Source organism: Engystomops pustulosus, chromosome 10 (assembly GCF_040894005.1).
Source record: "Engystomops pustulosus chromosome 10, aEngPut4.maternal, whole genome shotgun sequence".
NCBI lineage: Eukaryota > Metazoa > Chordata > Amphibia > Anura > Leptodactylidae > Engystomops > Engystomops pustulosus.
The window spans coordinates 64,602,344-64,619,313 of NC_092420.1; the positions used below are offsets into that span (position 1 = coordinate 64,602,344).

Sequence of the window (16,970 nt, forward strand, 5' to 3'; positions counted from 1 at the left end):
TGTTGTGGTGTGGACACCTCCTAATGAGACTTGCATCCTCATGTTACTGCACTTACATGGAAGAGCCGCAGTCCTAATGCTTCTTACTCCTTTATCATATAACGTAGAAGGACACGGACTACAGCCATGTGACGCTAGGATGCCCGCCGAGTGTGAACACTCCCCACGTGGACTGCAACCGGTCACTCAAACAAAGGCAAAAAACACTTTTTAAAAAAATGTTTTTACCACCAATTCTTCTCATTAAAGAGACTGTGGTCATCAGTTTTGACCATGACAAAGAGCAGATGATGATGGGCAGCAGTGGAGAGCTATATACCTTGGAGTATATAGTTAGTGGCGATAATGCACACATGCTTTTCACCGGCCTGTGGTCTGCTTTTTGTGGAACGTGTGCCATCTGTGTGTGAGGTCCGCTCATAGTACCAATATGGTACAAAAAGACTCCCCCCAGTTGAAAAACACAAGCAGGATTGCTCAATACTTTGCTATGGGGCCATGAAAACTACAAATGTGTGCATGAGCCCATAGGAATACATCGGACTGTGTTGCCAGCACAGAACCAACATACGTGCCTGTGTAGTGTGTAAGGCTACATTTACATGAATGTAGCATAACGTATGACCATACAGCTGCAGCCGTGCGGACATATGGGAGTCGCGCTGGGGATGAGCACTTCTCACCCCTCCCCTCTCCATAGAAAATTGTGCTGCCCGCATCCCAGTGGTACAGTACTAGGGTAGAGCCTACATGTGAATATATTGGTATTACTGGTGTATTCTGCAGGTTCAGATGCTTCCCTTGGATTGTTTACATCCTTGTTTACTACACTCAGGCTGACTAATGTTCTGATATCACGCTGTGTACAGAAAGATAAAACACTGCAGCCGTATCTATAGAGCTGTATCCAGTCATTAGTCTGCTTGTGATCGCTGTTGTCGATTTTCTGTTTTGCTGTTCCCCATTTTACAAAAATCCTACCGTAATTTGGTTAACAAGAAAAATTGTCTATTCTAGCATTATATGAGCCTTGTGCTGTCCTATATACGAGTGGGTTGGATTGCAGGCACAATTCTAGAAGGAATTATTCTCCTTATCCGAGGTTCCACTGTACATATTCAACATGGTGGGGTTCATTACCAAAACACACCTTTTCTTTTTTTTTTTTTTTTTCTTCGATTTCTTTGCATGGTACTACTACTTCTACTACTCTGCACACTGATTGGACAATATCTGACTGTGTGGGAACAGGCCTCCAACTAATAATGTCCAATTGGCAGGAGGAATAATATGGGAATGTAACACAGAGGTGTAAGATTCTGTGGAATTGTATTTTCTAATTATTCATTCTAATTGTTTTTTCAGAGGGTGATGTATGCCCATGGACAGTGATGTCTAATGAGGTTATTTATTTTTTTTACAATTTTATTTTTTACTACTATTTATTTTAACAATTTTATTTTTGATTTCATGATTTGGGAATGCCCCTGCGTTGTAAGGAGAAAATGTATTGAGGGTCTGTAACGCTTAATTTTGTTCCGTGGCGACCAAAACCAAGTCCAAATTGTTTTAGTGCTCAGAAATCTTCCTTTGACCATGTTGTCACTGTAATAAGCAGATGTAGGTATTTGTTCTGTGCGGTGTCTCATCATTCATCTACCATATACAGACGTACAGCAACATTGTAAAGCATTCTGAGAGCTTCACTAGAGGTTATAGGGGCAGAGGGTGCGTCTGTAACTATGGGTTGTCTGTAAGTCGGGTGTCCTTAAGTAGGGGACCGCCTGTATCTGTACATTGCCACGTTCCCCTATCATCTACCTGTTCTTTGTGTAACATGTGTTGCTCCTCCAGAGCTTATTGTTGATCCAGTCCTGGTCACTCTTGCGTTATCTTGTATGGGAGGCACTATGACTGGCAGTGCCCGGGCACCTGGTGGGTTGTGGTAGATGTGACTATTTTTAGCACCTTCTCTACATAAACTTCATAAATTGCTTCTCCAGAATAGGCCGTGTGTGTGTTTATGTTTTTTTGCTCCTTCCCCCACCTGTACAACATGCATCCTTGTGTTCTCTGGAAGAAATCGGTAACCAGACCCCTCTGTCGGAGGATTGTGTTCCGTACGGAAGCACTGGGTTTGCTGAAATCCGGCAGCCAGTTTATTATTTGGCGTTCCCATTTGGCTTTGTACAGTACTAGAGTCCGGGGTGTATATGGATCCTAACTTGGAAGCTGCTGGGAATTTGTAAACCCCCAGGAGGAGTTTTACCATAGATTTATTTCATGATCACATATACAGAGTCCTGTCAAATTGGTTGGTACTTGGCACTTTAAAACTTCTGAATTCCTGTTTTTGCTTGTAATAAGTATGGCGGAGCGATGTATCTTTGTAAAGAACGATCACCCTACCACTTGTAGATGTTTTCTATGCGCCGGGTAGCGAGCGTGCGCTGAAATGTGACGCCCGGCATACGAGATCCTCAGCTATTAAATATTCATTGAAGGTTTCACCAGCTGTTCCCTGCATGAGAAGAGGCCATTCTTCTGAAATAATTATAATCCATTTGTGGACGGAGCCACCGGACATTGTCATTGTATGAGCTCATTGGATTACAGCTCAGTGGGGGAATGAAGGGTTGTACATGCCTACACCCAAAGCTTATGCAATGCTATGAGACTTGTCTGTACTGGTTACTCTACCCAATGCCACCTTTATATAGGGGTTGGCTTTGTACATGGAGAAAAACCGTGGTCACCCACCTGGGACGTCTAAAGTGGCTTTATATTGGATGAATTGTGATATAACAGGGTTTCACCGATATTGTGTGTGATTTAAAATAAATTGTATATAATCGGTCTACATCCCATCTCTGAATTTCTCTCTAACCTACTTGATTTTCCTCTGATTTTCTAGGACACTAGAAGCCACATAGCTCCCGAACCCATGGGTATTAATCAGAAACTAGACTATTCCGATCAGCCAAATTTGGATGAAATTAAAGATCAAATCAAGCGCGAAATTAGGAAAGAACTGAAAATTAAAGAAGGAGCCGAAAACCTACGCAAGGTCACAACGGATAAGAAGAATTTGGCTTATGTGGATAATATATTAAAAAAGTCCAACAAAAAACTAGAAGAACTGCACAACAGCTTGCAAGAAATAAACGCTCACATTGTGGTGCGGGAAGCCGAGGATCTGCCAGGTAACATGCACTATTATCACTGAGCACATGAGGGATGGGGCTGGTGTATATGGGCTTGTTGTCAACCAATCAGCAGTCGCTTGGCTTAATTGTATTCATTTAGTTAATGGGTGCACATCCATGGGTTGTACCTCATAAAAGAACATTAGTTAACCTTGTATTCTTTCCACCAGTATGGAAGACTCTGAGAACTGGTGTGAATGTTTCTTATGTAGTGTTAAAGGGGTTGTCACCTGTCAACAGGATAACAATGACTGCCTGATAATGGTCTGACTGCTGGACCCCCTGCTTTCTGGAGAATGGGGATCCGCTTCTCACTTTGGCTATCATCTGACCTTGCCTACATTAACCAGCACCCTGTAACTGGAGGAGGCATCTTTTGGGCAAAGGTCACAGCCTGTCAGCAGTTTCTCTGGAGGCTTCTTATTTGCTTTCCTTATACAATCCACTGTTCCCTTCTCTGGCACTGGGCAGATCTCTGCAACCTGGTGAAATTTTCAGAAAAACCTTTTTGCATCTAAAGTTCTTCTGGATAATCTCATAGACGAGGGCAATGTCCAGTACCTGCGCCATACTGCTGTGTGCCAGTCATAGAGTTAACCCCAGTCTGCACCATCAACATAGGTTGTGGATTTGGTGGCAGACCTCAGGCTATACCAGCAGCACAGTATGTGGACATTTTTAAGGAATCCTCATAATTGCAAAGTTCTGCATCTGATTGACCTTTCCATATTCCTTCCAGTTGTCTCCAGCCTGTCATCAAGGCCTAGCTCTTAGCTTTCTTCTGAAGAAGGCTCCCAGTTACCAGTGCCTTTTTAAAAGTTATGTCTGTGTAGGCTGACTGATCTTATGTCTTTGGGCACAATCTTACTAGCAGATGATGTAGAGGAAAGGGAGATTCAGACATATTAAATTTCTATGTTTTGCAAGGCTAGAGGAGTATGACAGCAAAGTGCTCCCTTCTACCCAGTGAGAACGCAGGTGCTTGTATGAGGTGATGGGTCAGTATGGGTCAGCTGTCTGCTATATGAGCATTAGGGAGCTGACAGCTATGTGCCATGCACATGTATTATGCACAGTGACTGTATCTCTACACCCAGAAGCCGTTAGTATAGAGAAACTTTCTATATTGCCGGCTTCATGCTGAGGTTACTTGTGTATACAATGTGATGAGCCTTGGATGAAGCCATCTGTACACAAGTCATGTGGTGTTCACATCTGACCTGTCCTTCAGTGTAAGAGCAAATCAATGAGTGGATTCTTAAGAATTGGCTTTCTATTCTGGGATTTCAGGGCAAACTTTTTTTCTTTACTGATTTTCTTTTTATTAGTAATGCAGCCTACAACGATCAGTCGTGGGATTATGACGTGAAAGTGACTCTCCTAGCATAGGGTGCGGTACCTACGATAAAATTGATGCTTACATATTGATTGTACTGAATGAGGCATTGGCTGAGGCTATCAGGTCCTGGTCCGAGTCTTGTCTCTCAGGAAGAACACACTTTCCTCCACTACCAAATCACAGTTTAGGATTTAGAAGTCTCATTGCATTGATAAAAAAATATACATTTAATATGCTTCAGAAATTAAATCTCCATCAAATGTTACATTATTATGGAGCACTTTCCAATCATCTGGTGGAGTAACGGTGGCTGCTCCGATGCCTCACCCCCCTATACACATGTATTATCAGTTCAGGTGAGTGTCCTTGGAAGCTGTGGTAAGTGAATACAAACACTACCGTGGCAGGTGATTACATGAGGTGCTGGCATCTGATGGCAGCACTTGCACTGGTTACCACAATTTGACAAAAATTGTCACAAAAATGCCAAAAAATAACCCCAGTCTTGGTTTCTATCAGCCCAGAAGGTGACCTTTCACTTACCAGTCTAGCAGGGTGACGCGTCCCTGTATGGTGAGCCGGTCGACTGCACCTGCTCCTCTTCCTCTCCATGGCCTCGGGCACTTGCCTGTCTCTTGTATGATTTAAGCCGTCCTTCTAGAGTACATTGTTTCTTGAACTGTGAATCTTAACAGGTCTTTGAGCAAGTTTATTTTGTTAATAGCTGTTTTCTCGCTCTTTTTTTTTTGTTGTTTTTGTTTCCCTTGCTTGACACTTTTTTATTAAGCTCTTTCACTATAATGACTAATGTAAGCTCTGTAATGTATAAGACTAAAAAAACCTAATGACCATTTTCTTGTGTGGCCCTTGCAGACTGTCCCAAAACACCAGACACTCCAAAAAGTGACTCCGGCTCCTCTGCAAGCAATGGGAGGCTGAGTGCTTTACAGAAGCAGCTAGACATTGAGCTGAAAGTGAAGCAGGGAGCAGAAAATATGATCCAGACATATTCAAATGGTCCTTCAAAAGTAAGTGCACCTCCATCTCATAATATTCTCCCAGGCGTCGACATGATGGGTCATATACCAGGGAAACGGATGTACAGGGCATTGTGAAGGGATGGTTTGACATGTGCATGCCAGGTATCTTTGCATTAGACCTACTAGTAATGTTTTCTGTGTCCTATCTGGGTTCGGGAAGTCGCAGTTCTCCTTACAGAGACTGCCAATGCAGGCCGCTTGTAGGTGGGTGTAGACTTATAGCTATGGATGCTCCACTAGGGCATTCTAGGAAAATATGAAAATAAGTTTTCCAGGATGGGATAAGGAAATCCACACCTCTTTTAGCTACCATGCAAGGCAGCTCCTTTTGACATCAAACATGACCCATCCTGGAAAGCTTATCTGCAAATTTTTCCAGAGTCCATGGCTATAAGACTCCACATGCCAACACGGCGGCCTTAATTGGCAGTCTCCAGGAGGAGAACTCTTACTTTCCAACCCTAGTCACCAGCCTCTAACACAGTCAAACCAGTTCCCTATGCTGCAGTGAAGAGACCCAACCAGGTGGAAATAGCGCTGTCTATGGTTGGGAATCTGTTCCTTCTTGATTAGATGTACTGGTTTGGGTTTAATCCTTCATCATGTCATAAGGCCTCATGCTTGATGTCAAGGGAGCTGCCTTACCAGGTAGCTAAGAGGCAACGGTTTTCCTTATCCCATCCTGGAAAACTTATTTGTATATTTTCCTAATTTATCTGGCACATATGTAGCAAGAATCTTCTCCTGTGAGTGAGTTCACATGTTCCATCATGTAAGGTGTAAGATTCTCTGTACTATATGTCAGTACCACGTGTACCTTGTCTCTTCAGGACAGAAAGCTGCTTGGCACTGCCCAACAAATGCTTCAAGACAGCAAAACAAAAATAGAAGTCATCCGCATGCAGATCCTCCAGGCCATGCAGCAGACCCATGAGATGTCCTTTGATAATGGTAAGGTCTCAGATACATGGATATCCCATAAGTGATACTTGAGTCTATAGAAGTGTCTCATGTCTGACCTGCTTTAGATTGTTCACATAATGAAAAATTATGCAGTTTTTCCAATTTACTTTTTGTATTCTTCTAGGTTTTCTAGATCTCTGCTGTGATTCTATACGAAGCTTCATTGTTTACTTCCTGTGGATAGAAATGTGTCCCTGGTCATGTGATGTCACACAGGTGCACGGCTCGTGTTATATCCCTGGTCATGTGATGTCACACAGGTGCACGGCTTGTGTTATATCCCTGGTCATGTGAGGTCACACTGGTGCACGGCTCGTGTTATATCCCTGGTCATGTGATGTCACACAGGTGCATGACGCATTATTTTATCTGATTTCTCTCTGATATAAAGAGCTGTGCACCTGTGTGACATCACACGACCAGGGACATATCTCTACCCACTGGAACTAAACAATAAAGCTTCCTATAGAATGACAGCAAGCAGAGATTTTCCCAATATACTTTCTGTAGCAATTCCTCATGGTTTTCTAGATCATTATTAAAAACCTTTATTTGTGAAAATGGGAACACCTCTGCATATATATACGTTCTCCATCCTATATGGCTCTTCGGCCCAAACAAATCAGTTTTGCAGGTTGAGTATAAGCCACAGAGTAAGAAATTCCCATCACTGGCTGCGTACAAGCAAAGTAACTTCCTACTAACCTTTGCTCTCACCTCTGGTCCTAATCCGTGGCGACTCTGGTGATATAACCTTGTTGGCGCACACAAGCTGTCAACATGGCATCTATGCCCAGCCTCTGTAGAACTGGGACTGTGCCGCTAGGTTAGGGTGGAGGTAGGTATAGTTCTGTGTGTGTGTGTGTGGTTTTTTTGGTTTTTTTTTTTTTTTTTTTTTACAGCACCCGCAGCCAGTAATTTCTCCCAGACAAGCCCCTTCAATGTTCTCACATATATAGTGTGTAACATATATACAGTCGCTTATTATTTGACAAACATTTGTTGTGTTGCTTTCAGCAAAACCTGTCATCAGTCCACTCGAGCTCCGAATGGAAGAATTGCGGCATCATTTTAGGATAGAATTTGCAGTAGCAGAAGGAGCCAAAAACGTTATGAAGCTGCTAGGATCTGGGAAGGTTACGGATAGGAAAGCCCTCACTGAAGTAAGTCCAGTTGTTTTTTAAGTAAATGTTTTATGTTGAATAAATTGTGTAGCCTGCGGGCAGAGTATTGTTTAGAAGGATTGCAGCTGAATACATTGCCCTAAGGCCACTTACCCAGAGAATATAGCTCTGTGTGGTGGAGGGATTTCCCGGGCAGAACCTCATGCAGGCGCATGTCCTTGTCAGGACATTATTCACATACATAGATAGAAGTTGAGATGTTATTCCACTCCATCCCATATCAATAAAATCAAGAGCGTAATCCTTTCTGCCCTGCACCGGAAGGAGCCCTGGTTGGGGTGCACACTATGGATCCTCTCCACCTTATTTGGCACCTACAGGGACCCGCAGACGAGGAGTAGAATAACACAGGAGTTGCTCTACTGCTGTTTGTGCGGACCCCTTACCAAGCTACATAAGGAACAGGGATGTGGCTCTACTATCGCTCGTATTTCACTCAAGTACAGCGCAATACGTGCCAACACTGGAATTGTGATTTCTTACTTGGTTTTCATTCTCCTGATCACAACCTTTTCATTATTCATGAAAGTATGGATAACGGTTGTTAAGATGGCGTCAATATTTGATATCCAAGATTCAGAATGTTTTTCTGCAGATAGCCCAAGGGTGATGCCACGCATGGCGTTTTTGGTCCGTTTTTAAGCATGTGTTTTCACTTAGTTTAAAAACGCATCCGTTTTTTACAGTTTACCATGCTTTTGGCTGCTTGCAACCTGTTTATCAAGATAATTGGGAAAAACGGTAAAAAACAGATGAGTTTTAAAAACGCATGCTTAAAAACAGACCAAAAACGCCATGCGTGGCATCACTCTTAGGCTTCTATTTTATAGTCCTCCTTCTAGGTTTAGCAGCCCAGTAGGGTTTTTTACGACCCTTAACGACCTGGCCCTTTTTGGGTTTCGCATTTTCATTTTTCAATCCCCACCTTCAAAAATCTATAAGAGTGAAGACACACATGGCGTTTTTGGGCCGTTTTTACTAAGTGCGTTTTCAGATCGTTAAAAACGCATGCGTTAAAAAACGCATCCGTTTTTTAAAAACGCATCCGTTTTTTGAAAATGCATGCGTTTTTGTCCGGGTTTCCGAAATTGCGCAATGAAAAACTGACAAAAACGCATGCGTTTTCAAAAAACGGATGCGTTTTTTAACGCATGCGTTTTTAACGATCTGAAAACGCACTTAGTAAAAACGGCCCAAAAACGCCATGTGTGTCTTCACCCTAACTTTTTTTATTTTTCCATGTAAAGAGCTCTGTGATGGCTTGTTTTCTGCATAACAAATTGCACTTCATAGTGACGATATTTAATGTTCCATGCCATGTACTGGGAAGCGGGGAAAATTAATTTCTAATGTAGTGAAATCGGTGAAAAACTGCATTTGCGGCGTTTTCTTGTGGGCTTGGATTTTACTGCTTTCACTATGCGCACCAAATGACATCCTGGGCAATTTTGTATAGGTTTTATAATATTTTCATACATTTACACAAATTAAAACCTGTACAAAAAAAATTCTTTATTTTGCCATCTTCTGGTGCTAATAACTTTTTCATACCTCAGTATACTGAGCTGTGGGTGGTGTCATTTTTTTGCAACTTTTGATGACATTTTCAATGCTACCATTTTAAGCACTGTACGGTCGTTTGATCAGTGCCATTTTTTTTACTTTGGTCCGCTATTTTCCATTATCGGGTTAAACACCGGGAATAAGTGCTATTATGTTTTGATCGGATATTTTGGGACTCGGCGATATCTTACATGTTTATGATTTTTACAGTTTATTTATATTTATATCAGTTCTAGGGACAGTGGGGGTGGCAACCGACGGGTTAACCCCTGTGATCTGTGCTAGCACTGATCCCAGGTGTTACCAGTAAGTGTTTGCAGCAATATGCAGCAAATACTCACCACCTATGGAAAGAGCTCAGCCCGTGAGACCTCACCAATCACCCACAGCCGACGCATGGCGTCCTGCATCGGTAAGGGGTTAAATGATTGACTGCATTGACCGTTGTCTGTCACCTTTGTTGAAGTAAAGAATGGAGGTTTAACGTCTGACTTAGCAGAGGGGGTAACATGGTAACCCAGCAGCACTCCTGATTGCCCTGATCTGGTTATAGGCCTTAGATCACGGCACTAGTCGGAATGGTTTAGTCACGGTTAATACATGATGCATCAGAATCTGACAGCTCATGTGAGTTTGGGTTTGGCTTCTTTCTTGGGTGGAGTAGTGTTTGATTTTTGGAGTTTATTCTAGGTGAGGTCCCTCCCACCTCTTGCTATATGATAAAACACCTTTACAGCAGGAGGCTTTAATAATGCATTGAATGGAGATCACTGTGTGCCGCATGAAAAGCTTTTAAAGGTTTTACGCCTGTGTATTTAGTTGAGCCTTTATCCTTTAGGTAAATAGGACATTCGCTCTACTTCTAGGCCGTGTGGCCATGGCCTCCTGGGTGGTGGCTGGTGGTCACATATTTATTGTTAAAATATGCTGGTGGTAATTTTTTTCCTTGAATTGTTTGCATTAAGCCGGGGGCCTGTAAATGTAACGTGTTGTCCGCCTTGTGCATTGCTTTCATCTCCACTGAAGACCTGATGCAATTACTCGAGGAAATGTAGACGTCTTACATTAGGATTCACATTCCTCAGCATTTCTGGAAGTCATGCACATAAGACTTTACGTTCTGTCCTTCTAGTAAAGCTACTATTTATAGTTGTATCGCCGCACATCGGAGGCTCTGCATCGCTCATCTGCCAGTCACCCGCTCCGTGCACCTTACTATTAGTCAGCTCCTCGGGCGCGGCCATTCACTTCTCTACATCTGTCCACATTGTATGTGTCATTATTCCAGGCTGCTGTTCATGTATAAGAAGTATCTGGTTTAGTTTTCATGTCTGCAATTAGGACATGTATATGCCGCAAGTTAAATTAACTTTGTGTTCACTGCTCCCCCAGTTTCAGTGCATAGAGAAGTAGTGGTAGAGCAGGAGCAGCTAAGTACATTGTGCAAAGAGTCCTGTCTGCAGGCAGCATGTTATAGAGCAGGAGGAGCTGAGCAGATTATACATCTCTATGTATTAATTGCAGAACATGTTGGAGCTTGAAGAGCTGATCAGATTGTTTGCAGTGTCTTATGTGCAATCCGCATTATATTGAACAGGAGGAGCTGAACAGATTTCTGCAGGTAGCATGTTATAGAGCAAGAGGAGCTGAGCAAATTTTATATCTGTATTTATTACAGAACATGATGAATCTTGAAGAGCTGAGCATATTGTATATAGTGTCCTAATTGTAGTCAGCAGGTTGTACAGCAGAAGGAGCTGAGCAGATTGATTTGAAAAAATCTTTTTTTAACAATATTTGTAATATTTTATGCTAAATTCTTGCTTCAACCTCCCACTGGACCCCTAAGCATAGATGAACAAGCTTAAATCAATCCATAAATTACTTAAAGGGAACCTGTCAACAAATTTTTCACAAATAAAGCTAGTGGCGGGTTCCCATGGATTCATAGTAACTAACTGAGACCATTCTTTTTGCAAAACATTGTTCCCCTTAGATTCCCATATATTGGACACCAGATAAAATTATAAAGTTCAAGGATGTCTATAGCGAGTTGAGGTGGGCGTGGCCTCCGTGGGCCGAATCCAGCAGCTCCTCCCCGTGTAGTTTGTATTTTGCATGCAGCAGTAATTTCATGTGACCATCATGATATCACTGCTCCTTAATCCTTCTAACATTAGCAAACTTTACACCAAGCATATATTTCATATCGTATATGATATCAGAGCAGCTTGCATGGAGAGTAGTAGAAATCCTGCTGCTGTGATTTTTTTTTTTATGTGGTCAGATATGAGCATGTGGTACAGTTTGCCAATGCAAACCTGATGGTTTGCCAATGGTCAGAGGCTAGAGGACCTGTCATGTCACCCTAGTCGCATGACATTAGGCCACGCCCCTCTACCCGCTCTATGGATTCCTAGATACCAGGCAAGTTTATAACTCTGATTTTATGGGGATGTGAGAGAAACAATTTTTAGCTAAAAGAAGGGGGTCAGTCAGTCACTAGGGCTCTATAGGAACCTGCCACTGGCTGTAGTTGTGAAAAATGTGGTGCCGGGTTGTAACTGCCTACACAGCAGATAGGACAGTTGAGGGGCTCTCCATGGGACAGGTACTGAGACACGATTGCTGTGAGAGACTTGCACCCTGCTGCACTGAGCGGTAACTTGTTGTGGGTCGGAGGACTCCATTAAGCATCTGGTTGAAGCTACCGGCTGGCAATTATTCTCACTGCAAAAGGAATCTAGAATTTCACAAATCTTCCAGAATAATCACATTGTGGGATCGTTCAACTCAAGGACGGCCCGATTCTTCATCTTACACACTATACTGATAATGTATATTTCTGAATCGTAATGGCTTTTTTCTTGATTTTCAGGCTCAGTCCCGATTTAATGAGTCTAGTCAGAAGTTAGACCTCCTTAAATACTCCCTAGAACAAAGACTCAGTGAACTGCCAAAAAATCACCCGAAAAGCAATATCATCATAGAAGAGCTGTCCATGGTGGCATCTCCAACACTAAGCCCGCGACAAAGTATGATCTCTACACAGAACCAGTACAGTACACTATCCAAGCCCGCTGCTCTCACAGGTAAGTCATATGCATGGACGATTATACACTGGGTCACTTTAGACTGCAATAACCTCTGCCCAGGGGATATGTGCCGGATCACGAGAATGAGGGTCCTGTGCCCCCATTTCAGTATAGCATTGACACTGTCAATGTCACCAAACTTTACACCATTGAACTACTAGCCCTCACATGTATTCCCTCTTTAATGCAAAAACTCATCCATTTATCTATTTAAAAAAAAAAATCTCCATGTCATGTGAAAATGAGCAGAGAAGAGTAAGAATATTTGCCTGAGATGAGTCAAGCTTAGAGGCTGCAGGAAAAGTCTTATCTTGGATTCTATAGTACCTACAAACATGTCATATCAAAGATAAGAATATCATCTTCACATCAGGCTTGTGGTTCAGGGACCTAAAGAACCAGATACCGGCAGTTCCAATTTCTACATTTTTTTTTTTTTTTTTTAATTTTTGGATCTGTAGCTCACAGAACCACAAACTTGATGCAGTCTTAAAGAATTCTCATTCTCATCTTTAATACGACACCAAAAGCTGTTGCTATGTACCATAAAACGGACGATGGGAAGTCTTAAGAGACCCTCCAGCCTCCTAGCTTGACTCATCTCAGGCAAAATACGACTCTTCTCTACTTGTTTTCACTTGACTTGGAGGCGTTGTTTTATAGGTAAACAGGCAAGATTTATCATAAAAGAAGGAATTCTAGAAAGGACATTTCGTACCCCACCTGACGGGGCAGTTGGGGCTAATTAGTGGGCCCACCACAGATCAGAAGCCTATATATTGTCTTATGGGTGAAGGGGGAAATCTTGGCTTTTGCCATTGGTCTTCAGGTACATTTTTCCCAACTACTTTTAAAAATGACCTCCAGATACGTGCAGAGGTCTTTTATGACCTCAATTACGTTGCTTCTCTATAATCCAATATTTTTCTCCCTTAATAGTTTGTTTGCATTTGTAAAAGAAGTGATACGTGTTGTCTGCTCTCCCATGTAGTTAGCTTCTTGTTTCTAATGTATTTTGACCCATATCAGGATTTGTAGACTTTGCTGGAGAAACTGCATGAAGCTGCTTTATATCTCACAAGGCAGATAAGCCGCTAGAATCACGCTGGGCCCAGGGCGATATTATCCTCCGTGTCTTGTACATTCACACAATATGTAGGTTAATTGGCTTCTAATTGGCGTCTGACTAAATGAGTCCACGTGCCTGTGGGTGGCGGGGATTGGGATCTCCACGGGACCCCGAGCTCGGATTCTATGGGGAGAAATTTACCCTCTATTAGACGCACTGAAAACCTATGGTCCATGTACATTCAGGAGGCTCTACGCTCCTTGTTAGGCCCCATTCACACGGACCTCTGCAGGCGATGATTGGAATATATGGAATATATATCACCCACTGCTTCACTGTACTGAGATGTAGTAGTGATTGTTACAGTGCAGATCCTCCATCCCCATGTAGTGTTCACCATCCTGCAGGTCAGCACATGTAGAGATTCCGGATATGAATGTATAATGTTGTCTTGTCATGCGCTGCATGTTCCATTCATCATCTTCCCACTTATACCTCCTGGTTATTTTCCTTTTGTGTCCTCATCTCTGGAGCCTGGTGTGATCATGGGTATACATAATGGTGAGACCTATTATCCTGTTAATAAAATTTAGTTAGTCTCGCTCTCCTTGCACAGTGTCACAGCCTGTGAAGCCAGAGCATGGAGAGGCATTATCCCAACACCCAAAATGTGGTTCATTAGAATAATTTTTAAAGTCGACTTTAGAAGGAAGGAGGCCATAGATAACAGATATAAGAAGATTACCACAGTCACGGTTGGATCTATGAGCAAGAGTTCCTGCTTTATCATGCTGGATTTTGATGGTAGATTTCCTTTAAAATCATTGTCTGCTTTTGCATTTCTTTAATTTTTTTTTTTTAATATTTGGCAAAGTACCCAGCGACAGAGTCGTAAAAACACAAGTGGCAAGACTCAAATGGCAGGTTTATCACCATCTAAGACAAGCCACACAAGTCCAAACACCCCACCCCACTGTCTCCAGGAGTGACATGTATATAACTTGGCCTAGCGACTGATCCTGTGTCCTGAGAACCGATCATCTCGTTTTTTTGTCTCCTTCAGGTACCCTTGAAGTCCGGCTCATGGGCTGCCAGGACATTCTGGAGAACGTCCCCGGCAGGTCGAAAGCGGCGACCACTACCCTTCCGGGCTGGAGTCCGAGCGAAGCGCGATCCTCCTTCATGAGCAGGACCAGTAGAAGTAAAAGCGGCAGCAGTCGCAATCTCCTGAAGACAGATGACTTTTCCAGTTCAGTAACTTTGTGTTTGTTATGGTCTCCTTCCATTTACATGGTGTTGGCTCAGTAATGTCTCATGATCGCTGCGTTTATGGAAAATCGGGTTTCCAGCAGTAAGCTGTCAAGTTTCCATGTTCTTTAGTATAACTTAACCTTGAAATGTGTGAGGAGGATTTGGGCAGGTTTCCCTTCTGTAGCTGCCACATGGACTATAGAACTGTTATAGGGCCATCATATTATGGCTTTAACAGTGTCCTATTTACAGGCAATGGGGGAAATTTAACAATGTGTCTCAGGTACCACGAGTCAATGCCTTAAAAAACCCTCTATTTTATCACCACTTGTGTGTATAAAACAATCGGTTACTAGTTTCTGGTGCACAGTTTAGACCAACTAGTTTTAGTTTGGTCTCAATTGTGCTCCAGAATTTTTGGCACATGACCTATGCTCATTGGCCATGGGCCTTTCCTCTGATGCCACACCCATTTTCCAAAAGCCGTGCCCCCTTAGTCGGACAAGTCAGAGAGGGGACAAAAAAGAAGTCTAAAAGCCTGGATAATGTGGCAGACTGTTTTTCTATATTGTCCTATCTACAGGTGGTATGTTATAGAGCAGAAGAAGCTGAGGACATCAGATTGTGTACATGGTGTCCTAGGTGCAGGTAGCATATTATGGAGCTGAGGAGGTAGTGTATATAGTGTCCTATCTGTAGGTAGCATATTATGGAACAGGAGAAGCTGGGCATTGTGGACTAAAATCTGGTCTGCTCCTCCTGCTCTATAACATAGTGCCTGCAGATTGTTGTCTATAGCGTCCAAGGTTGGTCGAGGTTTTTCTCTTTCATTTCATCCCTTTTGGAAATGGTCGTTATTGCACTCCATAAGCAAAGCAATTTTTGATGACAGTCTGGATGTCAGAATTGCTTTTGACCGCTGTACCATAACACAGCGGCGCCGGGAAGAGGCGAAAGTCACCAGCAGCTTCTTCTATATTCTGCCATCAGCTGACCGGCTGGAGAGGGCACACTTTAAACGCCTATATCTCCTGAACCCTTTCACGTAGAAACACAATTCTCGTGTCATATTAAATGTGCTCTTTAACCCTTTCACGACCCGTGACGTAATAGCACGTCACGGGTCGGCCGCGGGTGCATGGAGAGGGCTCACGCGCTGAGCCCTCTCCATAGCCGGTAAGTCTTTGCTGCATATTGCAGCAAAGGCTTACCGGTAACACCCGCGATCGGTGCTAGCACCGATCGCGGGTGTTTTCACCTTGATCGCCGCCGGCTTCAAAAGGATGGCGGCGCGTGGGCGCCGCCATCTTTTCGAGGATCGCCGCTCCCCGTGACGTCATCGGGGAGTGGCGATCCGTCGCCATGGTAACCTCGGGTCTCACGAAGACCCGAGGCTACTTCGGGTTAACCCATGCATTACAATGTGCTATCAGCACATTGTAATGTATGAGGAGTAAAATCCCCATATACTGCCATACTGTAGTATGGCAGTATATGATAGGATCGTGCAGACACCCTAGGGTTAAAGTACCCTAGGGAGTCTGAAAAGTACTAAAAATAAAAATAAAAAAAAGTTAAAAAAAAAAATTATAATAAAAAACCCTAAAAACTTAAATCACCCCCCTTTCCCTAGAACTGATATAAATATAATTAAACAGTAAAAATCATAAGCACATTAGGTATCGCCGCGTCCGAAAATGCCCGATCTATCAAAATATGATAACGTTTTTTCACTGCGTTTAATCCTGTAACGGAAAATCGCGCTCAAAGTCGAAAATGGCACTTTTTTTGTCATTTAAAAAAATTAAAAAATTCTATAAAAAGTGATCACAAGGTCGAACAGTCCTAAAATTGATAACATTGTAAATGTCATCAAAATCCGCAAAAAACGACACCACCCACAGCTCAGTACACCAAAGTATAAAAAAGTTATTAGCGCCAGAAGATGGCAAAATCCCCCAAAAAATTTTGTACAGGAGGTTTTAATTTTTTTAAATGTATGAAAACATTATAAAACCTATACAAATTTGGTATCCATGTAATCGCACAGACCCAAAGAATAAAGTAGTCCTGTCATTTGGGGCGCACAGTGAAATCCGTAAGATCCAAGCCCACAAGAAGACGGCACAAATGCGGTTTTTTACCAATTTCACTGCATTTGGAATTTTTTTCCCGCTTCCTAGTACACGGCATGGAATATTCAATACCATCTCTATGAAGTGCAATTTGTTATGCAGAAAATAAGCCGTCACACAGCTCT

The 16,970-nt window shown here is 42.7% G+C and overlaps 1 protein-coding gene across 1 annotated transcript in view; it reads left to right on the top strand.

Annotated features, from left to right (window-relative positions):
- Positions 1-16,970, top strand: part of PKN2 (protein kinase N2) — a 74,712-nt gene that overhangs the window by 41,038 nt on the left and 16,704 nt on the right. Inside the window, exons 2-7 of the mRNA XM_072128988.1 lie at positions 2,915-3,203; positions 5,419-5,573; positions 6,416-6,536; positions 7,566-7,711; positions 12,174-12,387; positions 14,523-14,708. Of these exons, the coding sequence (XP_071985089.1) occupies positions 2,915-3,203; positions 5,419-5,573; positions 6,416-6,536; positions 7,566-7,711; positions 12,174-12,387; positions 14,523-14,708 (1,111 nt within the window). The remainder of the gene's footprint in view (positions 1-2,914; positions 3,204-5,418; positions 5,574-6,415; positions 6,537-7,565; positions 7,712-12,173; positions 12,388-14,522; positions 14,709-16,970) is intronic.